The sequence below is a fragment of the Pogonomyrmex barbatus genome, unplaced genomic scaffold (assembly GCF_055798465.1).
Source record: "Pogonomyrmex barbatus isolate J1 unplaced genomic scaffold, ASM5579846v1 scaffold19, whole genome shotgun sequence".
NCBI classification, from domain to species: Eukaryota; Metazoa; Arthropoda; class Insecta; order Hymenoptera; family Formicidae; genus Pogonomyrmex; species Pogonomyrmex barbatus.
The window spans coordinates 824,667-850,326 of NW_028297115.1; the positions used below are offsets into that span (position 1 = coordinate 824,667).

General features: G+C 39.0%; 2 protein-coding genes across 15 annotated transcripts; both read left to right on the forward strand.

Annotated features, from left to right (window-relative positions):
- The first annotated feature begins 84 nt into the window (after positions 1–84).
- Positions 85–4,148, forward strand: LOC105422091 (uncharacterized). Its single transcript, XM_011631337.3, has 3 exons — positions 85–335; positions 1,830–2,315; positions 2,543–4,148. Exons 1-3 carry the CDS (start codon positions 278–280, stop codon positions 2,635–2,637), a joined length of 639 nt encoding a protein of 212 aa, XP_011629639.2. The 5' UTR covers positions 85–277; the 3' UTR covers positions 2,638–4,148.
- A 5,062-nt stretch (positions 4,149–9,210) lies between these two features.
- On the forward strand, positions 9,211–25,496 carry Alk (Anaplastic lymphoma kinase). Of its 14 annotated transcripts, none has more exons than XM_089075373.1 (26): positions 9,211–9,883; positions 9,967–11,624; positions 14,078–14,724; positions 15,012–15,204; positions 15,335–15,462; positions 15,819–15,947; positions 16,083–16,238; positions 16,314–16,453; positions 16,804–16,970; positions 17,067–17,161; positions 17,242–17,340; positions 17,758–17,935; positions 18,070–18,217; positions 18,418–18,558; positions 18,747–18,897; positions 19,010–19,189; positions 19,465–19,710; positions 19,799–19,897; positions 20,218–20,413; positions 20,724–21,003; positions 21,429–21,721; positions 21,941–22,166; positions 22,391–22,507; positions 22,601–22,864; positions 23,281–23,730; positions 24,226–25,496. In XM_089075373.1, exons 3-26 carry the CDS (start codon positions 14,346–14,348, stop codon positions 24,271–24,273), a joined length of 4,503 nt encoding a protein of 1,500 aa, XP_088931499.1. In that variant the 5' UTR covers positions 9,211–9,883; positions 9,967–11,624; positions 14,078–14,345; the 3' UTR covers positions 24,274–25,496. The 14 variants fall into 14 exon arrangements, 13 of the variants coding, with proteins under 13 accessions (XP_088931499.1, XP_088931498.1, XP_088931506.1 ...); XM_089075372.1 differs by having other exon boundaries at positions 9,967–10,069; XM_089075380.1 differs by having other exon boundaries at positions 9,967–10,069; positions 14,087–14,724.
- The last annotated feature ends 164 nt before the right edge of the window (positions 25,497–25,660 follow it).

The window sequence follows — 25,660 nt, forward strand, 5'->3', positions numbered from 1 at the left end:
AATTTTTCGCCTAGGGATTATTTAGCTACGTAGGGATTATTTACTTGGCGCCGTGACCTCTAGTCGCACCGTCGCCATCTTTACGCTGGACGCGGCGATTGCTGTTGGTCGTTGCGTTGTAGGTCGTTGCGGCTCGCACGAGGCATTCGCGATCAGTCCGGTGGCGGTTGCGCGTTGTGCGTGTCGTATGTAGTCGTCGCCTGCGTCCGTACGTACCGTATCGTTTCGAGGAACACGAGGGAATCCCGGCATTTCGTAACTCCCCGAAAATACCAAAATGAGGTCGGCTTACGCGATTTGCGCGTTACTGGCCGCGTCTCTGCTCGTCGACAGTGGTAAGTCGAGCGTCCGATTATTGGCGCGCAACGACGCGGAGTACGTCGCTTATGCGTGCGTAGTAATTGGGGTTGAGTGCGCGCGATAACGGATCGAAGGCGGCTGGATTCCGCCGTTTTTCGTGCGACGCCTCCCCGCGTCGGGTTACCGATGGCGCGTCATCGAACCGACACTCTTTTTCCAAAGAGTGGACGCGACTTTTGGAGATTGCGTTCTCACTGCGTAAGATGCGAGGGTACACTTGTTTCCTGACTTGCGTCGGGGTCCGTTGGTAGTATACACGATCGATTTATAAGAGAAGACCATCGTTTCGCGCGTCTAGAAAGTTTATAGGAGTGTCAAGAGAGAGAGAGAGACGAAAGAAATAGATCGATCTGTTAAAGCGGCGTAGGAGGGTACGCGTTTCTTACGCATTTGACCTTTTATACGACAGCGGCGGCGGCGGCGGCGATGGTCTCGAGCAGATTTGCTATTGATCTTCCGCCGACCACTACCGGCCGAATCTTTTGTGAACTTCGCTACAATGAGCGATAATGATCGAACGCGCGACGGTTTAATGCCTCGTCGTCGCCAGAGCGAACGTATTCGTGGGCGTCGTGCAAACAATACATGTATATATATATACATACTAAACCAAGATATTGTGTCCTTGGCAGTTAGAAATCCATAACGAAGATGTGTACTTTGTGCGCGTATTGCATCTTGAGATTTTTCTTTTTTTTTTTCTTTTTTTTTTAGCTATAGCTATACCATATATTCTTTTTCTTTTTCAATATGACAAAAAAAGATGAATGATTCAAATTAAAAGAAAATGGATTTATGTTAATATCTTAATTTATCTTATCCGCGTTTGAAATAGAAATTTAAATAGAGGCTTGAGATTATTTGAGACTGTGTGTGATATTGTAAAGCGAGGAGAGGACGAGGGGGGGAGGGGGAGAGAATGAAATTTTGAATTACTTAGGCCCAGTTGCACCAATATTATTTTGGCTTTTGCTTTTGTATCCACTTTCAAGTTTTAAGTCTCACTTAAAGCCAAAATAACATTAGTGCAACCGGACCCAAGTAATTTAAAATTGTATTTCCCTCCCCCCCCTTTCCTCCTTGCTTTATAATATCGTATAATCTCAAATAATCCCATGCATCAATTTAAATTTTTGTTGTCATTGCAATCGAGTTAAAGACGCGGCCGCAAGATCTTAATTTCATTGCAAAATAAAATTTAACTCGAGTTTAATTTTTGTTTTATACTTGTAAATGTTTTATTAATTTAAGAAAAATATTTTAAATTATTTATTTTACTTGTACACTTGCACATAATGTGTAAAAAAAGATATTGGCTCATTATAGAAATAAAAGTGAAGCCTTAAAAACATTTATCACTTTACTAATAGTTGGAAGAAATAGTTTCAGATTTATTTATTGATTGCATAAGTTTATTATCTCGTAAAAAAATAATACATAAATTTTTTTTATGCATTTGCATACAACAGGAGTGGCTAAATCTACTGTTTCGTCGAGCTCTTCAACAAAGAATGCTGATTCAGAATCTAACACAGCAAATGCGACAACTGCTGAGCTAACGAAAAACATAATACATCCAAATGAAACTTCTGCTACCATTTCAAATTTGAACACAACAGAAACTGCTATTGTTTCAAATTCGAATACAGCAGAAACAACTACTGCTATACCCAATACTACTATTTCTACATCTACTACAACTACTACAACTACTACAACTACTACTCTTAAACCTACTTCAACCACAACTAAAACTACAACTACACCTGTACCTACATCTCCACCTACATCTTTGCCTACATCTCCACCTACACCTATACCTACACCTACACCTGCACCTGCACCTGCACCAACATCAACATCTTCAACGGCAACACCTACTACAGCTGCAGCAAAGACAACAGCTGTACCACCGTCTTCTAAGGATCGTCAATTTGATGGTCTAAGCTTCTTTGGTACGTATGAAATATTATTCTTTTAATTATTTCATTGATTAATGATAAAGTGATAAAATGAAATACAAATCTCCCACGGAAATTTTATTAAAGAAGTCAGAATAGTATTTTATGTATACAAAATATTCAGATAATTCTTATAAATTCTTTTGCTACTCTTGTTTATTAATGTGACAAAAATTTGTTATTAGATATTGGGAAACAATTATGTACATCTTTTGTTGCAGGTGGTATTACCCTTACTATTTGTCTCATGGCGATTGCCGCGTTCTCGTGGAAGTTCTACAGGCAATGCAAGGAAGGGAATTACCGTACTCTGTGATAACGTGCAAGGCTATAACGAATTTTCGACAATTAATCGCAGTTAATCGAACTTATAAGAACTTGAATAATTATTTTATTGTAATAATATTGCGTATTTTTATAACACAGTTAAGTGTTACGTGGCTTAAGTGCTCTTAGTAATGTGATGTTCAACCACGAGTTTCGTTTTTCTCGATATATATATATATACATGTAACATGAGGGGGGGGAGGGGAGGAGGGATTAAACATTCATGTGTATTGAAAACAAACGTCGTTGTATTTATATGCGCGTTTTATTAATAGATGAGAGATTGTAACAAGCTGCGTGTTGTCCAGGTAGAGCGATAGAAATCAGGTGGAGAAGAAGGGAAGGGAAGGGAGGGAAGGGTGGGCGCATTAAACGAATGAGAGCTAATGATCAATCAAACGTACATTCCACGAGAGAGAAAAAGATGGAGATTGTAGATCTCTGAGAGCGCATTGTCCCACTTCTTATTAGCTTTCGCTCTTACTCTGTGCAACTGTCAGCAAACTATATCTTTAATGCTATGATGTATACATTCTGCGGTAAAGTTACGTAAGATCTGACTTTTCTACGAGATAGAAGAGAGAGAGAGAGAGAGAGAGAGAGAGAGAGAAGAGAAAGTACTCGACTAAAAAAATACTTAGCTCGATACGAGTATCTTAGCGAGGAAAAATTTCTGTTAAATTGAAACGAACTTCGCAGACGTCCCGCAATTTAGATTATCGATACGTTGACACATCCATAGTGCGCTGTATAATACGCCGAGTTGAAGTCGAATCTATATCGAGTCTATTATCATGGATGTCGATAGCCGATAGAGTTACATGTACGTCTGCTATTAAATCTGTTCTTCGGTATGCGATTAATGTCTCTTCGATAGCCGGTTTCGCTGTAGGATACTTTTTGGAAAGATCTGATCAACGCGTGAATAATCGCACAAACATTTAATCAAAGTGAACATTCTTTTTCTTTTCTATGAGAATCTGCCTTTTTTTTTATTATTATTATGAATATCATCAGCTTAATGTTTCTTGGACTTGCGTTGTGTATGGTACAACATACGCATTTTTTTTTTATTAGATGATTTTGCGTTATTTCTGAACGTGCTAATATATTTACGATTACTTACGCGTTGCAATCATAACCGACGATCATAAAATTTTGTCATAAAATTTTCGTTAAACTTTTTAAACTGCTTATTTGTCGAATAAAAAGCCTAAGTATTGAATAGTTCCTTTCTCACACATTCGCCTAAAAAACGAAATCAAATGGTAAAAAGTCGATTGGAAAACGTTTCTCGCGGATATCTTTTTTTTTTTTTTTTTTTTTTTAGTACAATGAGTTGCGCGGATTATAAATTTATGTTTTTCTAATAGCAAGTATTGCGAAATATCTTAGATAGCACAGTATCATATTAAATAATCTCAAGCGATATTCTAAGTTAAGTCACGTTTATTATAAAAAGAAAGAAGCAGAAAGATTATATATGTCACGTTTCGCAATCTCTTTCAATTTGCCTTAGGTTACATTGAGAACCCTAAGATGTAACCACTGCGTTGATGTTTCTCGTGAAGTCCGATCCTCCTGACATAATCCTCTTGATAGTACGTCACAAGGTCATTATTGTAACAGACGCTTCGGTTACGCGACATTTATGTCTCATCTCATTGAGGAAGATTTAAAGAAAAAAAAAAAAAAAAAAAAAAAAAGAAAAGATGAGTATTCGAAAACGAGAAAACGTCTTCTCCTTTTATAACGGCAACGAAAACACGCGTGTCGAACGACGAATAATTTCTCTGCAATTTCTCTGCAAAGTGACGTCAGAAGTGTCTCTTGACGGCGTCGATGATGCGCGAAGCGCTCTTACCTCGTTCGTCAATATCGCGAAAATAATCAATCGCCGCTGGCCGCCGCGTTATTGGCATCACCACCGGAGCCCGGTGGCCGGCGCGATTTCAAATGCGGGAATTTAACCCCGTCCCAGAGGGGGGGGGGGTATTGATCGCGCATCGCGCCGTTGTTGCACGTACTTGACACACATATTTCCCCCCTTAAAACTAATATGCAGCTCGGGGAGGACCCGTGACTCTAATTGTTGCTCCACGCGCCGGGAGAGGAAAAATCCATTATGCCGCACGAAGGTGCAAAAGGGGGGAAAAGGAAACGCCGGCGTCGAGGGAAAGGTGAGGATCGATAACGAAGAAAATCAACTACCGATTATTGCAAATAAGAATTTGCACTTCACAGAGAGGCGTGGGGGACGGGGGGGGGGAGGGGAGGATCCCGCAGTTTCGTCGCAGGCTGCGACGAGAGATACCCGATGCAACGAACACGGCGCAGGACGAAGTCGTGATATTGCGAAGTCGATAAACTTGCTTGGCTTGGCAAGCTGCAATCGGTTATTCGACGCTGGGGATTCCTTCGAGTGTCTTCCGAGAAAACAAATGCAGGACATTCCGTTATCTCGCACCCATTCCGGGTAATTTCTCGCTGTAACAGTTCTTATAGTGGAGCACACATAAGTTACACACAGGGAGGAAAATGTTTATAATTCCCGGAGAGCTAGCAATTATTCGGAATTACTCTAATCCGATATCTGAAGTAGTTTCGTCTTAAAAAGAGAGAGAGAGAGAGAGAGAGAAAATCCGTTTTATTTTTCACGAAAATGACCGCACATGGAATGTAAATATAATGAAATTATAATCAGCCTGCAATGTGTAGTAAAATATTATATTTCAACTATATATAAAATATAATCAGACTATGATGCACGATAAAATATTACAGATTGATATATATTTAAATATCAGCTTGCGATATAAAATAAAACGTGACATACGAACGGATTGTATCGCGGACGCAGAAATATTATATTTTTCCAGTTTACGAGCGACGAATTATGTCGGACTTTGTCCGAAGTCCACATATGCCTTTTTTATTCACGCGTTTCATTTTGCTCGTGTTGAGCGTGCGAGTGTTGCGGCGTAACGTTCCCAGAGAGGAGGGATGATACGTGGAAAAGCAGATAAGAAAAACACGCGTGCGAGAAAAGAGAACGCGCCGAGGCGAGCATGACGTAATGGAGAAGAAAAAGTAAAAAAAAAAAAAAACCGTCACTTTGACATCGCCATATCGCCTTTCGTGTGAATCGTCCGATGAAAACATATGCTACAAGTCGTTTTAAAATCTTTTGTAGGAGTAAAGAATATTTTTGATTATTAAAAATGATGAGAGAACTTTTTTCGAGGAAGCTGAGATAAGCTGAGAAGCTTCTTTAGGTGGGATTATGTTTTTTTTTTTTTTTTTTTTTTTTTTTTTTTTTTTTTCCCGAGAAATCGATCCTAGATTTAGATTTGGATAACTAAATAATAATAATAAATAAATTCTGAAATATAATCACTACGAATTAAACGTGAAATTTATCATGGATTTGTAATTAAATTTTTTCAAACACAATTTTGAGAGATTGTCTTGATATTAAAAGAATTAAGGAACTGTGAAATTTTGTATAACATTTCTGTATAACTGACGAATCCTAAGATGGATTCACTACTAATTAAACATGAAATTTATAAAAATTTGCAATTACATTTTCCAACATAATTGCAGTTTTTAAAGATTGCCGATACCATGACATTTTTAATTCTAAAACTAAAGATACATTTTCTTCTCCTTATACGCGAATTGCAAAATGGATCATTCCGAACAGAAATTTTTATATTTTTCCATCGTAGATTACATAATTTCCTTAATCGTTATTTATGCAAATCCACATATTTTTTTTTTAAAGCGTATAGTCGATAAGCCCCACCCTGTAATAACTCGCTGACGTAGTGGCGATCGGCGATCGCGAAAACGGAAAAAGAATAAGCTCGCTAGAGCGTGATACGCCCTTATTCCTTTCACCGTGAGCCTGCTCTCTGCGGCCGCTATTTATACGTCGGTAGAAATTCTCCGGATATCAACGCGGAAGCATTACGTATTACCGCGCGATTACGAGCTGCGGACGATAAAACGTGCTGCGGAGTTGCGGGCGAACGCCGCTCTATCGGCGCAAAAGAGCGATACAAACATTTAACAGCGCGCGGTCTTTTATCGGAAACAAGGTTCTGAAAACAAAGTTCGCGTATCCCGTTTCTCACGAAAAAAGAAAAAAAAAAAGAAAAAAACAAAAAAGAAAAAATACGGCACAAATCATCTCTAAACGTTTTTGTTTTCGGAATGCATTGTAAAAAAAAGTGCGTAAAATTGCACAAACAGCGCATGTACAAGTCATACACTTCTTACCACGGAAATATACTGTAAACCGTGTAATTTTACACTTGTTGTTCGTTTAATTTCACTCTTTTTACGATGCCTTACTTCAACATACACTGTGAAAAGATACGTGAAATTATAACGTGAACAGAAAGTCACGCGACTTATAATAAATATCATCTTGTGTGTGTGTGCGTGCGTGTGTGTGTGTGTGTGGGTGTGTGTGTGTGTGTGTGTGTGTGTGTGTGTGTGTGTGTGTGTGTGTTTTACATTTATCGTTCATTTTTCCTTCGTATGCTTTTTTTACAGTGTATCACAGTTGCAGACTTGTTTCAGATTTAATTTTTTTTAAATAAAATATTCTTTATCTTATGGTGTGAATTATTATATAGGTGTGATTCTTATCTAATTTTAAATTATTACATCACGTAAAGAAAATATAGTAAAGAATAATATTGCATCTGATCACACAATGTATTTATATATCGCTCTTTATCGTACACGAAGTACTGGACATGACACTGCGCGTCTGAAGTTTTCGCGCGAGATGCTCGCAAATCCCTTTAATTCCATTCAACTTAATTCCATTTAAGCTCAAGTGAATTTAATTAATTTAATTCCATTTAAGCTCAAGCTGAATTTAATTAATTTCTTTCGTATAGAGCGTTTTAATCATGTTCAATTCGATACCGGAAACTGGAATGTCGAATATTAAGATTCGTTATTTCTTAATTCGAAAGTCATTACCAGTCAATTCGTTTCGATTTAGGTCGTCAGGTCAAAATTACTCTTGGAATTTTCGGAAGTTTAGCCTGCAGATCGATCGGTCATCGTTTAGAGTAACATCTGTTATGTGGAATCATCGTGCAAATTGCAGAGCAAATAACAATATCAACAGTATCAACAGTCTGCTTGTTTAGAATGTCAGGGTGTATTTCGCTAGGAGTGGAATTAATGCGAAACCATCGATAAGAGAGCAAATATACTCTTGTATATTTCTTTATCCCTTCTTTCCTTCTGTTCTACAATATCATCCCCCCTCGATCCCGTCCTTCCTCACGGTTACCGGCCTAGAACCTTCGTTTCTCTTCCCTTCGCACCCCTTTCTCTTTATAGATTTCTTCTCGCTCAACCCGGACCTCCTCCCCCCCAGCGTGATTTCCACTTCAACGGTATTAAAAAATTTAATATAATAATAAATATAGAAGTAAGGGTCGAATCACGTGGGAAGCCTCACGGTACTTGGTTCTGATCAAAAGGAATCGTCTGGCTTCACACGTGCGCGTTAAAAGATCTAACGTGACGTGGTCACTTTCTTCCACGATCGTGCGTTGGAATTTTTAACGGGAAATTATAGAGTCTAAGTTTGACCGCGATCGATATCGCGGCTTTATTTATCTGTCACACATCGAAGATGTGTGCGCAAATTCACGACATCCGACATGAACACCAATGAGGTCAGCGATGCTTGCATACAAACGCAACCTCATCTCTAGGCACACTTCCGGCTTAAATATCTCGATGTCTCTTCCTATCGAAGTGCCTTTCTTATATTGTCAGCTCGAACAATGAGCCGTCTATCGTATCGTATCGGAGAGTAGCGCGGTAACCGCACTCGTGTCGCGAGCGAGGAACGCGCGGCTCTAGGGATGCTGCAAGGGATGCAAGGGAGTCCGATCGATCGACGCGTCCGGCGCGCTCGCGAGCTCACGAGTGTGACCGCACGTGCGGCATCGTCGGCGCATCACGGCGCTGAGATGCGAGGTGCCTGGATGCTGGGGGACCGAAAAAGCCTCGCCTGATAGGCCTCGCAATGCCGCTAACCGTCTTCGATCGCGAGACGATCGTTCGCCACCTCTTCACATCCCTTCATCTCTTTCTCTTCCTTCCCCACACCTCCTCTCCTTCTCCCGCTTCTGCTCTCTTTCCCGTCTCACCCCCCGCCCCCCCCCCCCCGTCGCATCGAGGATGCGAGAACGCGGGTCGTAATCTCCCCGTGTGGTCCACGCGCGCGCGGAGAGAGAGAGAGAGAGAGAGAGAGAGAGAGAATGCGCGGCGCTTCGCTCCGTCGCGAGGTCCAGATTTCGGGCGAAAACGACACCCCGTGGAAGACGTGGCTAAGGATCTCGCGTCTCTAGGGGGGGACAATTAACACTAAGTGACGCCGTTTGACTACGCGACGATCCCGGTGACGTTGTCCGCGGTCACCGGGGGCAACGTCAAGACGACGTCTCTTCGTCGCGTCGGGGGCGAGGTGTGTGTGTGTGTGTGTGTGTGTGTGTGTGTGTGTGTGTGTGTGTGTGTGTGTGTGTGTGTGTGTGTGTGTGTGTGTGTATGTGCGAGAGGGCCGCGAGAGGAGACGTACGGAGAGACGGAGAGACAGCCGATCGATAAGCACCGAAAAGCGGAGCGGAAAGAGCGGCGGCACGAGTCCGGCCGGAGCGCGGTCCTGGAGAATCGCGCGGCGATGCTGCGTGGTGCGTGATCCCGCCGGTCGCCCGAGACGACGCGACGCGACGACGTATCGCCCGATCGCTTTCACGCGATGCACGCGCGCACGCGTGCGTGTCCACGCACAGGCGGGACGGTGCGGCGCGACCTTCGTGCTTCGTAAAACACGCCTCGAAGGGCGCCCGGATCCTCCGTACGTCGGACGTATTTCCCCGTGCCCGGGGGTGGAAGGTATCGCGAGTCTCCTCCCCCCTCCCCCGCCCCCCCCCCCTCCTCTCGTCCGGTACCGCCACGAAAAATCGAGATGGTCCCTCCGAGAGATTTTTTTTTTCGCGTGGCGGCCGTGTGAATGTGAAGTGCGATTCCCGAGATATTCCTCCGGAGTCTCCACGGGCATCTCTCGGATGCCCGATCGACCGAGTGTGATGCAAATACGGCACGGTACAAATTCGGCCGAAATTCTTAGACGCAGTAAAACCCGTTCGATACCGCCGCGAGTGATCTCGCGAGTGCGAGGATAGACCTCACTAGTTTGTGCTTTTTTTTTTTTTCCTTCGGTGTATTTCCGAAATATTTTACGAGGAGAATTTGCTATACAAAATTTATTACACAGGCGGCTCTTGCCGACGTGGTCTCGTGGTGTGAAGGAATACATCGTTTCGGTACGGTGAAACTTTGGATGGTGATATGGGGCGAGGAGGGCTGTTCCAACGAAAGTACGTGGTAACATGGCACTTGATGCGATATATTAATCACTTTGTGTGTAGGGTGCTAATTGCCGAAACCTCGAGTCCGTATATCTACATATCGTATCACCTCTGCGTAGCGTAACTCATTTAACTTCATAAAATTAAAGTAAAATAAATTTTTAATAAGCATCATCTCTAATTGCCTAAATAATAAATTAACTAAATAATAAATTAATAAATAACAAATATATTCAATAAATTAATTTTTTCACAAAAGGTCTTGTATTTCTAAAAATAATAATAATATTTAAATAAAAGAATATAAGGCCCACGCGCAGAATTCGGTCGGCATTCGAATGGGATTTTATATTAACTACAATAATATTCATGTCATAAAAAATACTCTGTATTTATTGCTGAAAACAAAATTGTAAAAGATATCTGAGAGGGAGAAATTAAATCATATGATTTTTCTTCCTTTCTTGTCAATAATTCCTTTCTAATGACTCTAACGATATCTTCAAAGACAACGGAGATATAATTAAAATATATTTCATATGCCTTAGATTACATAATAAAATAAAGACAAAAAAATATTATATACATTAAATAAAGAATATTAAATATATTATGTACACAATAAATAATGTGTTAAATATATATAATATATATGTATAATAAAAAAATGATTATTACCGATCGCGTTACAACGTCCGTTACAATAGTCGTGAACATATTTCCAATCATAATAATTGTTCCTATTGATTTCAATATTGGTCATTAATTTAATTATCCGATTAAATTGCCTATTTAATTGCTAACAGCGTTCTGTTTTATCTTTTGCCTTGAACTGTTACAAGAGGGGAACGAGTGACACGTGTCTTGCACTCAATCAGAGAAACGTGACACGTGCGAGAAATCATCACGATCAAGAAACGCGACTAAAAAATCTTAGTGATCATTCGTATCGCCAATAATAATTTATTTTAATTATATTAACCATTGTTCGTTCTCATTCGTCGGTTTGCGATAACTTTTGTTCAAGGAGCCGTCGCTTGCACGACGGAATGGCGAGCATATGAAAAATCGGGGAGAATCTTTAGCCTTGTTATGTATCAAGCGAATTTTGCAAATATTGATCCAAGGGTCGCTCCCCGATGGTTTCTGGACCCTTGGAAGCTGAGACACGGTTGGTGGTAGATAGACTATTTTATTATTGAAACGAGGGTGCGACATAATATCCACGGAAATAATCATAAGCCAGGCGATCACTCGAGTCGTCCGGAAGAGAGGGAAACGAGAGAGGATAGAGACGGCCGAAGGAAAGACGGAGCGCGAAATGCTTTCCTCGATTGCCGTTAACGAGACAGACGAGATCAGACAGATCGTCGTTACTCCATTCTGCACGCAGTACGTTTTAGCTCGCGTTACGTTCTTTGGGAACGGGCACCGGACACCGTGTCGTGTTGAAAGTTGGAAGTTGCTCGTGAAATCAAATGAAAAGAGAGTCCTGCATTGGTACGTTAAGTGTTGTGAATAAATCGTCAACGATCCACCATCGGTATAAGTTCTTCGCCGACAGGTAAAAAAAAAAAAAAAAAAAAAAATCTCTTTCCAGAGAAATATTGACATAGGCGAATATATAAATATGTAATAATATCGATCGATCCTCTCCTTGAGAATTTTCTCTCATACATAAGTCTTCTTTCGTACATAAATTACGCGAGATCGTTAAACTCAAGTACGACGAAAAGATGCAGAAGGAATGTTCCCCCCGATTCCTCTCGCTGATTTCCATTTTCGCGAATTTCCACATTTGCGGTCGTGCGTTTTTCCTGCGTGAATCGAGTTCTTCTTTTCTTGTTTTTTTTTTTGTTTTTCTATATGAAAATTGGATTTTTTTCCTGGTAAACGGCTGGCGATGAGTCGCGACGAGTCGAGTGTTTCGGCCGGAGCTCTTTAGGATTAATGATGGCATTTGAATGATCACCGCGTCGCAGGAGTGCCTCGATTGGCCGACAAACGCGAGTATTTGGCACAAATGATCCGATCGATATTCCCATGCTGACAATAGCTGTCCGTTGTCGAGCGCGCTAGCCCCGCGCTCAAAAATAAAGATACGGCGCAGACTAAACTAAAAATCACGATAATGCCCGATTTCCCGAGAGGTTCTCGTTTCGTTCCAAGCCTCCATCCAGTAAGATGGAGGTAACTTAAGGGGCGTTAGATCATCGCATATCCCGCATGACCATACTGTGACAACAGTAATTGCATCGCTCGTCAAAGAAACGAAGTGTGTATGTGTGTGTGTGTGTGTGTGTGTGTGAGAGAGAGAGAGAGAAAGAGTGTGTGTAGGTGGAATTGAATTAATGGGCTCAATTGTTACTCGTTGCGCGATTTTCGTAGTGTAATTCGTTCATCGGATTACATGTTGACAGATTTCCATTGTGTATAAAATATACAAGTTGTAATCCCTGAAAATAGAGAAACAGCTCTGGCTCCGAAACTAAGGCTACAGAATTAAGGCTAAAACAAGCTCAAACAAAAGCCGTAATTGAAGTTGAAGCAAAAGCTAAATATAAGTTTGTAGCTCGGGAGATTTTCATCTCTGATTCGCATTTTCTTGGAAAATTCTCGGTTCAGACGGTTGAAAATAATTTTTAATTAATAACAAAAAAATACATATCTCTGTACGTACACACGCTATCCATTTTTTTTTTCCTTTCTCTTTTCTTGCTCTTTTTTTCTGCTTTGTTACTTTACATTTCTTACAGATAAAATATGTTTCCTTTATGCATCATTAATATTTACTTCCACCATTTTCGCACAAACATTTCTCTATAATTGAGAAAACGAGAAAGTATATTATAACTAATAGGATAAATCAAATAAATGGAAATGTATTTTAGCTTCGTCGCTTTTAATAAATGTTGTAGCAACGGTCGCTTCTGAAATTTTATACCGACGGTGCCAACGGACAGGCATATAACTTCGTCCCCGCGTACAAACCGGAAATCAAAGAATATCGGGAAATGAATTATTCCATTTCCGGCGTCCACGGCTCCGTTTCATTAATTCATTTTTCCTCGGAATTCTATAATCTCTCTGCTATATCATCCATTATTTTGCTATGCAGATGACGGCATAGTCTAAATATTGGATTTCAATGTACAAACAACAACATTGCATAATGCAATATCATTGCAAAGGATGTATACTTGGATTTAATCGACAAACATGATCGAAATTAATATAAATTATTTATTAATTATAAAATTGAAGATAAGATACACATGATAATATATTAAAATTAAATTTTAAATACCGAAGAATGAAGCACTTGCTTTATAATTAAATATAATTGTAAATTTAATTAAATATATTATTTTATCAAAGAATTGATATGGCTGTAATTGACATGACTATAAAAAAATATATAAAATAAACTATTTGTAAATTTGTTATGATGAATATAATGAAAATAATGAATGTAATGAATATATCATACTTGATGATACTGCACAAACATTTGCTCATATCGATTTAAATTGACCTTTACATCCTTATTTAAATTTCTCTAAAAACGGTCTTTAAAAAGTTAATTCTTTGTTTTATTTTAAATAAAATAAAATTATAGTATAGGTATATTTATTTTATTTTATAATGTATGTAATAAAAATTGTTTTTTGCAGATTTCTTCTATAACTTTTTAATAAAGCATTTAGGACTTATGCTTATATGACATTTTTTTTCTTATTTCAGCTCGTAGAACATATTGTTAAAGTTTCCACAAAAAACCCGGAAATACTTTGTATATATACATTTATATAGTTTATTTTATATATATATATGATTTATATATATATATATATATATATATATACATAATATATGTAATATATTATACATTATATTATACATAATATAATGAAATATATAATATTAAAATAATTATGCGTGTGTGTGTATGTGTGTGTGTGTGTGTGTGTGTGTGTGTGTGTGTGTGTGTGTGTGTGTGTGTGTGTGTGATTTTAGTCTTAAAAGTAATGAAAGACAGTCATCGCCAAGGGAGCCCGTGATGCCGAGTTCGCTGCCGATCATCGCCGGCATCATAGATTTCTCGCCGTCGTTCTGAAACGTGAAACGTTCTTGGCGTTTCCTCGGAACTTACATTAAATTTCAATTCCCGTCAAGAGGCGGCTACGTTTGCGGAAAATTATGTCCGCGGGAGAGCAGAACGCGCGATGCTGTGCGTGACCTCGTCGGGAACTATCGAACGACCACTAGACGAAATCGCGGAGTAATGATCAACGACACGCGACCGAGACTGGCGACCACCATCGCGGGTTACAGTCAGGCGAGTCGCACGTGTGATCGTCGGCACGTGTCCGTGCACGACAACGGCAACGGTGGACCGTTGCTCTGGATCGTTCTGCTTTGTTGCTGCGTCACGATAACCTGCAGCACGAAGATCGGCGGCGTATCGTACAGGAAGGGCATAAACGGACTTAAGGCAGCTTGGTTAAGAAATCCGCCTCCGCTTCCGCAAATGGGTTTCTGCGATTTGGAGGGGCACTGCGATTGGTTCTGGAACGATACCTACGGTTTCCAGAAGGTCAGGGCGTTGCGAAGCAACTCGTTGAGGGCTTTTCCCACTACGGATGCCAGCAACAACTCGAATGGTACGAGAGAACCTTGGGGCGTTTGAATATTTTTCTAGAAGCAATTGGCCCGAAGAAAAGAATTAAGTAGAGGGATTATTCTAATCTCTGGAACCAAAGGCCGAAACACTAGAGAATTTAGTCTATAGAGCTAGAGTTAAATTAAAATTGAGGAAAATTTTTAAAATTGCTTGTAATGATGGAGGGAAGAAGAAAGGCGGAGAAATAGAAATTTAATTATGACGCCGCGTAACGTACTGAATTTGAAAGAAATTAATTTTGATTTCGTTTTTTTTTTTTTTCTCAAGGCCACTTTCTGTGGTTTACCGGCCCAGGGAACGTCCAAGTGTGGTCCAGAAAGATCCCATACTCGGGTCCGCATTGCCGCGCTGAGTTCTGGCTTTATATGGTGGAAATGGCAAACGGATTCATAAATCTCGTTGTACAAACTAACAACACGAAGTCCATCGCGTCGACGAAAGCCGGAAATAACAGCGCTACGTATGTGCCATGGAAATATTTTTTCTGCAATGCTACAATAATATAGATTTTAGAAAATTAAAATCTTATATATATATATATGTCACACATGATGAGAAGCTAGAAAAAATACGTTTGATCTTTGTTCTAGATGGAACAAAATAAGTTTCTCCTTACGCTCGGTTGAGCAAACGTATCAATTATTTTTAGAAGCCTACGTACCATATTCTAACGCGAGCATTGGCGTTGACAACCTTCGCCTAGTTGATTGCTTTCCAGGTAATTAATATGAATATTTGCAAACAATTTAGTTAATTGAATATTTTGATTGCCGGGTTATATCCTTCTGGTAATTACGATATTTATATACAATGACCTTATTCTCCGTTTAATTTGTCATGTTCATTTATCCAATTAAGTTAATTAAGTAAAAGAATAGCTTATATCGTATCGGAGAAATTTTTAGTTGTAATAATCGATGATTTTAGAGGGTTTGAAAGAGATTTAAAATTTTGGTTTTAAAGATTAAAAATTTACAAATATAAATGTGGCTGTGTCAATGTGGTGTTAGAGTAAATTAATGTAAATAAAAATTGGATTCTAATATTTTAAACTCGTTCTCGTCCCGTTTCTAGAAGTCATGCCGATCGGCAATTGTACAGACGGTATGTTTCGGTGTAACAACGGCTCCTGCTTGAACAAGACCCGCGTCTGCGATTTCACCTTAGATTGCGCCGACGGCGAAGACGAGGGGTCCAACTGCGGTGTGTACATCCTAAATTCGTCACCTTATATTTCCTTGAATATCGAATCTCGCGACGTAAGAATTCTTTGTGCCTCGTCTCGAAACGTTCCTATTATGGATTCGTATAATCGGAACATTCGGAACATTTCCGCAGACAAGATACCAGAGAACGCGAGGTGCAACTTCGAGAAGGGTTGGTGCGGGTGGACAAACGTTCCCGAGAGACCCTTAAACTGGACTCTTCACAGGGGCTCCACGCCGACCGACAGAACCGGGCCTCATTACGATCACACGTACCGCAATGAAACCGGTAGGTTTAGAATCAAGCGACGAGAATATCATATTTTCAGAATAATACACTGTTATCTGTTTTCATCTATTTCAGGAACGTACGCGTACGTGAACATGGCTTCGAAGAAAGCGGGTGTCATGTACGGCAGTCGAGGCACCATTTCGAGTCCTGTCTATAATCCGACACCACCTTACAGCAGCAATCCTAAAAGCGAATATTATCAATCGTGTCAAGTACGTCCATTTATTCTATTGTTTATAATCTTGCATATCTTCAATCGGTTTTAATGATAAATGTGATAAATCAGACTGAAATTAATAAAATCAAAATAATCTTTTTGTTAATTTATCTGTTATGGAAGAATGCTCATCGATTATTTAATTCTACTGTTATCCATTTTTTATTTTTTATTTTTAGCTATTATTACCTATTTCTTTATTTTTTTACAAACAATTTTTGAATGGTCATGAATAATGCTCTGAAAATCTCTGAAAAACGCAATCTAGTAATAGAAGGCATTTGTGAAGCTTACCACATTGTTTTGAATGAAAGATTTTTCCAATTATTCCAAAATGTTTTCCAGATACGCTTTTTCTACCACAAGTTCGGTGCGCATATCGGATCTCTTGGGATCTATTTGGTCCAAGTAAAACCATACGGAAATCATAGTGAGAGGTTGTGGTGGTCCTTCGGAGCCAAAAACGACATTTGGTATGGCGAGGCCGTTCCTCTACCTAACATAAGATATAGGTAAGCGTCTGAGATCGCACAATGATGAATACTTAATGCTTACAATGCAGAACTAATTATCGTCTCGAATAATGACGAAATTTCACACATCTATAGATACTTCTTGCAATTCGAAGCGTCCAGAGGATATTCTACGAAAGGTGATATAGCGATTGATGACATTTCCCTGAGTCCAGAATGTTTTGGCATTGGTAACTTTAACAAGTCTCCTTTTTTCTTATATAACTGGCTCATTTACTGTAATTCATGCATAAACGTTTCTTTTCTTCAGGAGTTCCACCGGAAGTTGTAGGCAACTTTAATTATTATGATCCTGTTATTGAGTCTGAAAAGATGCCGCCGCAACATCCGGATTTTGCAAACGAGACGGGTACTACGACACATCTATTAAGTTATATTTAGTTATACCTTTTAATATTGTTCATATTAATTATATTTATATTCTGCAACATATTAATTAAGTTTTGTTATAAAATATTTTATTATAAATTATTTTTTTGAAAAAATATTTTTATGATAGGTTTTTTTTACAGAGAAATATATGCTTGTACAAAACTCTTTATATTTATTAAATTAATTTCTCTATTGCTAAAGCGTAAAAGGACAAAAGGTAAAACATAAATGAAGATGTGCAATAATCTGTACAAGTGGAAGTAAAGATATTTAGAATATCATATGTTACTAGAAATAAACAATAAAAATACAAATAAATTATCTTATTTTTTTTATATTTATACTTAAAGATTTGCTAAAATGTTATTAAATTACAATTTGTCATTTTTTTCAGTCATTCAAATTACCACTTGTGGAGTTAACGGCAGGTTCGGCCCCACTGTTCAGGATTGCGTTGAGAAACATAATAATACAGACATAGAAATAGTCGTGCCATCAACAACAGGAAATCAGGAAGAGAGAAGTTTGAATGGAGTCCAACGATGGACTGCACCACGCGGCGAATACTACACGTTGGTAGACTCATAAATTATTTAGTATGATTTATCAGCACATTCTTTTATCAACAAGATGCACAGAAATAAGTAGACTTATGATGAATCGACTATTTTGATCTATCCAATTAATAAAATGTCTTTGAAAACAGTTTAATTGCTGTCGGAGCACGAGGAGGAAAGGGCTTTAGCAACAGCGGCGCCACTTTGGGTGCGCTTGTTCGTGGTGTTATAGAGCTTCAGAAGGGCGATCAGCTGTATTTTATGGTTGGTCAAGTGGGAACAGACGCCTGCCCAAAAGTGAGTACATTTCTAATATAATTCTAGGATAAAAAATCATGTGGTTCCACAAAAAAAATTATAATGAAAAGTAATAAGAAATATTATTTTTGCATGCAGAAGTAAAATTTTTTTGTGTTACAAATTACCGAATGTTCTCTTATTTGTTTATTTTATATTTTTATTCACAATAAAATGATGTTACCTATATTGTCGATCAGAATCTTGGCCTGAAGGTAGTCGTCTGTCGATCGAATCAATCGGACGACTTGTCTTCATCGACGTCGAAAGTGCGAGACGTAAAGAATATTGAAATTAAGGATCCTGGCGGTGGTGGCGGTGGTGCAACGGCCATCTTCATGGTGAATAATATTTATACTATATAGTAGTAAAATAATGATTAATAATAATTTAATAAAATAAAACAAAAAGATATTTCTTTCCGTTATGATCTTTATAACAGTAGTGTTATAAAAAAAGTCAGTATTCTATCTGTTTCCTTTTCAACACATTTGATTATGTATATTGAATTGCTTATACTTGATTATAGAAAGCGAACGGCGAGTCGGAACCCATCTTAATCGCAGGTGGTGGTGGTGGTTTGGGGTTGAATCCTTCTATGGATGATGGATTACAACATGGACGCGGTCCTTTTCTTCCGAATAGACCAATCTCTTGGGCCGATGTTACAGAACACATGGGTAACTAACGCTTCTCTCGAAATTAAAAGAAAATTTTTAAATTGTAGTTTTATGAAAAGAATGTAAAAGTAAAAAAAAAAAAAGAACACTTAAATGAAACATTGCTTTCTAGGTGGACATGGTGGTAGTTGGAACGGTACTAGTTTTCAACGAGAGGCCTCGGGAATGTTATTGAGTCGTGGAGGTATAGGAGGACGCGGTTGCGAGACCGGAACCGAAGGTCATGGCAACGGAGGCTTCGGTGGAGGTGGAGGTGGTTGCCGATCGGGAGGCGGCGGCGGCGGTTATATTGGTAATTAAAAATATAAAACATTTAAATATACATTCTACAATATTTAAATATTATCATTAAACTTCTCTATATATATATTTAAACACATAATATTAGTTTTAATGATTTTTATGCGTTGCTATATAAAATTTTTTTGAACATACCTTTTGATTACAGTTAAGACCTTGAGATTCGAAGATCGAATATATACTAATTAAAATGGATCTTGTTGCTTTACACGTAACAAATGATGATCTTCAGAATTAGCTTAGAAGAATTAATTTCGTGTTCTCCAGGTGGTAATGCTGGGCACGCGGATTATGCAAGTGGTGAAGGCGGTTACTCATACGCCAACCGGAAGCTCACCAATGTATACTTCAAACCTGCAATCCACGCTGGTCCGGGTGAGATCTTCATCATACCCGCGATCAGCGGTTGTGGATGTGATTATCGTTGCGTCGCGCTCGATCAGTATTTGAGCGAGACCAGGTGTCTCTGCCCTCAGGGTTGGCGGCTCAGCAACGATTCCAGATCCTGCATCAGTAAGTACAATGATAATTATCATTGGAGGATTATCATTTGTCTTTGCTATTACAAGCAAATTACGAACAAAGTAAAATTGAATTTCAGTGACTGACGATTCTAAGGATGGACACCAAACGTATGTCATCCCACTTGTAGCTGTAGTTGTTGGCCTGTTCATTATCATTGGAATTTGCCTAATATCTTGTAAGTATACAAAAGAAATTCGCCATTTTGTTATTAAATAACAAATTAAATAAATTGATTCTTTGTAAAATAAAGACAAGATAGATCATATTTTTCAAAATGCATTCTACGTACAATAAATGGTCAGTCAGTGAGTAAAGTAAATTGTAAATGTCTTTCTAGCTTCCACTATCGTAATTTATATTTAAATAGAATCAGTTTCTCTCATTATATTTAATCATTGAGTACTTGTTTTTCTTAGATATTTTATTAATTATTCTATTCTTATAATAAATCCCTTTCATATTTGTTTCATTTACTTATCCTAAATTTTCCGACAGATAAACGATACCAAAACCAAAAGGCGCTTCTGCGCCGCCGCCAAGTGATGTTCGGCAACGGCACGGAATTGACCGCGTTGCGTGCGGTGTCGGACACAATGATGACCGAATTCAACCCCAATTATGAATTTGCTGGCAATCTCTACAGCTTCAAGGACTTGCCGCAAATACCCCGCGATTGTATTACATTAGTAAAGTTAGTACAAATTTAATAAAAGATCCAACCAAGACCAATTGGCATGTCGATCAGATGACGCTAGACAATCGTTAACGGGTTAAATTTGATTTTCTCAATTAGTTTAGTAATTAGCATATCAATCAGATAGTCCTACAAATTCTCACAAAATCTGTACAAATTTTCGAAATCTATACAATTTTTCCTCGTACAAAGATACAGATTTATAATATACACGCAACAAATAAAATAAAAGCTGTTCATTAAATTTTTTTTTAATCGTACGTATGGAGCAAAGTAAGAGCGATCAATTATGTGTTTTTCAACGCAGACCCCTCGGCCAAGGCGCGTTTGGCGAAGTTTTCCAGGGCGTCTACAAATACAGACGCGGCGAGGAGCACCCCGTCGCCGTAAAAACGCTACCGTCTTTATCCACGACACAGGCAGAGGCTGACTTTATGATGGAAGCATTAATAATGAGCAAATTTAATCATCCTAATATAGTACACTTTATCGGCGTCTCTTTCGATAAACATCCGAGATATATCGTTCTCGAATTATTAGCCGGAGGCGACCTAAAAAATTTCCTACGCGAAGAACGGCCTCGATCAGTGAGTATTAATAACCCAATGATAATATCATCAATCTCATGGGGGAACCCGAGAGTAAAGAGTCATATCATATGTACCGAGAGTAAAATAATATATTTTAAAATAATAATTCCAAAGTATTTAATAGCTATTTGAATATTTATATAGCTTTTTTTATCTAACTTGAATTCAAAGAATTGTTATTTGATTCAACTACGTGCAGTGGTGCAGTGGGTAATAAGCAAATATTTGTTAAATATTTACAAAAATATTTTGTTGATAGTGCTTATGTATATTTACCCACTTGTTCTTAACTTGAATACATTACTTAAAACTTGAACTAAATGAAACTTACTAAATGACCAAACGGATTTGGATCAACAACTTCGATTCTCTCGGGACGTGTAGGACGTACGTTTACACGTTTATTTTTTTGACTTTGACAGGATCGGCCTACATCATTAACGATGCTAGATCTCATTATGTGCGGCTACGACGTCGCGAACGGCTGTAAATACATGGAGGAGGCGCGTTTTATACACCGAGACATTGCCGCTAGGAATTGCTTGTTAACTACCAAGGCACCAGGACGTACCGTTAAAATCGCAGATTTCGGTATGGCCAGAGACATTTATCGGAGCGATTATTATAAAAAAGGCGGCAAGGCCATGCTGCCCATAAAGTGGATGCCACCCGAGAGTTTCTTGGACGGAATATTCACGACGAAGACCGACGTTTGGTAAGACTCCTGGTATTTCGTATTCGCTAGAATCTCTCAATTTTAAATAATTTTTACAATTCAACCACTATCACGCGTTTTTCCACTTTTTATATAATTTAGATTGTTCGTTTTTTTTTTTTTTTTAATTAAAATGAAGAGAGAATGTCCCATTAGTTGATCACGTAAAATTATGTAAAGAATAAAAACTTGTAACATTTTTTGCAATCAATTTTCAAGGTCCTTCGGTGTACTCCTGTGGGAGATTATGTCATTCGGATATATGCCCTATACTGGATGTGCAAATCTCGAGGTCATGTCGATGGTTACGTCCGGCGGCCGTCTCGAGAAACCCGCGGGGTGCCCGGATCCTATATATGGGATCATGACGCGATGCTGGCATCCACGCCCTGATGACAGGCCAAGTTTTTCCACCATCGCCGAAAGGATTGGCTATTGCTTGCAGGTAAGAAACGCAATATATTTTTAACGTATAATAGGATCGATTTTTGAAAAAAAATCTACAGCAATTAGAATCGATACTTTATTTCATTTCCTTCTTCTGATTATTATTATTGATTATTGCTTTCTTTTTTTCCCATAAATAAAATCAATCATGTTATTTAATTTAAGTGTAACTCAAGGCGATATAATTAAAAAATTAATATTTTTTTTTTTTCTTTTATAAAGGACCCCGATGTGATAAATCAACCTACGCCTAATTTTGATATATTGCCAATTTGCGATCGTGAAATAACAATCATGAGACCGGATTCGGAAGCGGAATGCATCAACGTGCGGTCTGAGGTACAGTTCTAAAAGGAAATATGGAAATGGTTATAATCTTGTTCAATGTATACATATAAAAAGTGAACCTTCTTCGATTCGTCGATTTGACAGTTGGACGGCTACATGCAGCCGAGGGTTATCGATCCGCGATCTGTTGCACGACGTGTGGATCAAGCTATGGGATGCACCGCCTATGATTCGGAGAATGAAAAATCGACCGAAGACTGCAAGTTGTACGGCGGGAAATCGACGGGATGCCGGCAAGGAACGTACAGTTGCAATACGTACAACTCTAGTCCGGATGCCTTTGAGCAAGTGTATAGCAACAACGATCACGATGAAGATCAGGACGACGACGTGATCGGAGATTGCAAGGTGCATATTTGAAAAATTTAAGGCAGAAGTTTATCGTTAATTTAATTCTTTATTATTCTTATTATATCAAATATTATATCTTAATTTAAACATTTTATTTGTATCTATTTAACGAGTCCTTTTCTCCCATTACACTAATAATATTTAATAATAATAATAATAATAATACGAGATATTATCACTGTAATATTATCACTACTAATTTTAATAATAATATTTGGCTTTATTAAAATTAAGATGCAGAATTAAGATGCGCTGAAAACAGGCCGGTGTTACAAGAATTTTATTAATAATGAAAGAATTGATCAAATATGTTTCATTATATTTATAAAATTGTTTTATATTATATTATATCCGTTTTTTGTTATTTTAAAATTACAATTACGTGGCAGTATATATTATTTACACTATTGCAGGACAAATATAAGGTTGACCGTTCGGATCAACAAGACAGCAGGGCAATACATCGAACCAGCGACATCGAAGACCACGTAGACAATGGCAACAACCGTCCAGAGGATGAGTGTCATCTGACTGCCAATAATGATAATGCAATAACGGATCGCAAAAACGGCAATGAGAGCACAACGACTACCGACACCAACTCCGACTCTTTGATAGCACAATCCTCGGATACCCCGCCCGACACGACAAACTCATCGCCCAACACGCGCACCTGTTCACCAAGCCGTACAATCGGCCTCAATGCCAACATCAGCAACGTGAACGGTATGGTGAAGAAGACCGCCCTGAAGGCAACCCTGAGTCTGGACCCGAGCGCGCTTTGCAGAGGCACCATCCCCTATGAGAAGATCACAACGCAAGCGCAACGCTCGAGCACACCAGGCAGTATGGAGCTAAGGAAGGTAACTTGACCTCCCCCCTACATCCGGCGTCCTGCAAAGTTTCCACCTGTACATGATCGTGGTCCTTGATTGAAGGTACTAAAAAAACGCAATTCTAAGTCCAGCGGCGAACTTGAACATTTACAATCAAGGGGGTTTTCCCTGATACAGGAAGTTAATAATTTTCAAAAAACATATATATATATATATATAGGCTTGCAAGAGTCTAAAGTCTTCTGTCAGAGGAAAAAAATGTACGAGATTTAGAGAAATAATGCTTTAAAAGTCAAAAACGTGAAAAAAAAAAGGATCGATGTTTGTATCGATGTTTATCGACTCCTTGCAAACTCCTTGATTGCGAATTACTATGACATCTCTTTTCGAGATGATAAACATTTTAAGCTATTGGAGCGATTCTGAACGTTACAGATTTTTTTTTTTTGTATTGCTGTCGAGACTGTAATTTTTCCATTTCTGTAATCTCTTCTCTTTATTGTTTTCGCTCTTGCGACGAAGGATTCCCTGGGTCATGAGCTACCGAGGGAGGAGGAGTGTTCCTGCTGAGATTTATCTGAGGGGGGTTGACGAGGCTGCCCGGCCGCGCTCGGCTGCAACACCACTCGTCGATTGCAGCTGCAACGATCGGCCACGATGACTGCGGTCATAAAGGACACGCAACTCGTAGAACTCTCCTCGCCTTTATGGGCCCTGGACAACGAATACTCGCGTCGTTTCCATTCCGAGGAGACTCTCCTGTGAACGGAAATCGGGGGGGGGGGGGGGAAACCGCGAATTTCTCTTTACGGGCGACGCTCCTCTAACGCGCGTCGAGCGCGTGGTTTTTCCATAAGAAGGACAGAAGGACGAACAAGAAAAAAAAAAAAAAGAGATTGTTATGAATGAATGCAAAACAAGACGAATTATGTACATACGGAGAGGACGAAAGTTACCAAATACGTAACGCATGTATTCAATATGTTAAGCTTTACACACACACACACGCACGCACGCGCGCGCGCGCGCGCGCGCACACGCACACACACACACACACACACACACACACACACACACACACACACACATCATCGTACTCTTACGCAAGATGATCTCGTCGAGTGAATTTTCCAATTCCGATAACGCTGAGACAAAAATTTATATTAAAATTACCAAGTCACTCGACAACAAGGATCTTCGAACGCGAATTAATCAGGGTGACATAACAGAGTGAAATCGGTATTAAAAATAATGAATGTATATTCGGAAAGTGCTGATTGGAAAATGTTTTTGCGATGTGTATATACATTATATATATATATATATATATACATTCGATATTTAAAATTTTAAGAAACGCGAGTAGTCTCGTCTTCGACATAAAGTAAACCCCTGGTCGAAGATAATACGGTTGTATTGTCCTATTTGTCTAAATGATTAAGGATCCCAGCGGGGTCGATACGGATGCAAGGGGGGTGTTACACAGGGCTGTCGAGTAAAATGTTACACCGTAATATCGATGTAAAAAAAATCTCCGTAGGCTGATCGTCTACCTCGTGACTCATCTCTAAACTAAAGAAGAGGCGACGTGAACTTGATCCTCGTTGGTGCATCATCGCGTAGTGGACAGTGATGTCTCGAGAATTGGGATTGGGGAGGGGAAGGGAATAAAAGAGAGCACGAGCCCTTTTTTATTTTTCTTACAACGACGACGTATTTTACGTGCGCGTAGCGTATGAAAGTCAGCCAATATGTATCTGTACGTGAAACGTAATAAAGGCGTGTTTATGGCAGCTGGACTATTACTTCATCTTCAACCAACTTTAGCTTCATTTCAATAGTTAGTAAACGAAGGCCATTTGAAAAGCTTATTAAAAATTCAGCATACATTACACATTTAAACCTTTAGCGATATTTATAGCAACACCCTTCAACACCCCTTCAACTCCTTAATTTT

Bases quoted from the DNA above. Each gene is read 5' to 3' on its own strand.
- Alk (XM_089075374.1), top strand. From the start codon at position 14,346: ATGATCAACGACACGCGACCGAGACTGGCGACCACCATCGCGGGTTAC. The intron at 21,722-21,940 runs GTAAGACTCCTG...TCAATTTTCAAG, and splicing joins ACGACGAAGACCGACGTTTG to GTCCTTCGGTGTACTCCTGT. The intron at 23,731-24,225 runs GTAACTTGACCT...CTTGCGACGAAG, and splicing joins GCAGTATGGAGCTAAGGAAG to GATTCCCTGGGTCATGAGCT.
- LOC105422091 (XM_011631337.3), top strand. From the start codon at position 278: ATGAGGTCGGCTTACGCGATTTGCGCGTTACTGGCCGCGTCTCTGCTC. The intron at 336-1,829 runs GTAAGTCGAGCG...TGCATACAACAG, and splicing joins GTCTCTGCTCGTCGACAGTG to GAGTGGCTAAATCTACTGTT. The intron at 2,316-2,542 runs GTACGTATGAAA...CTTTTGTTGCAG, and splicing joins TGATGGTCTAAGCTTCTTTG to GTGGTATTACCCTTACTATT.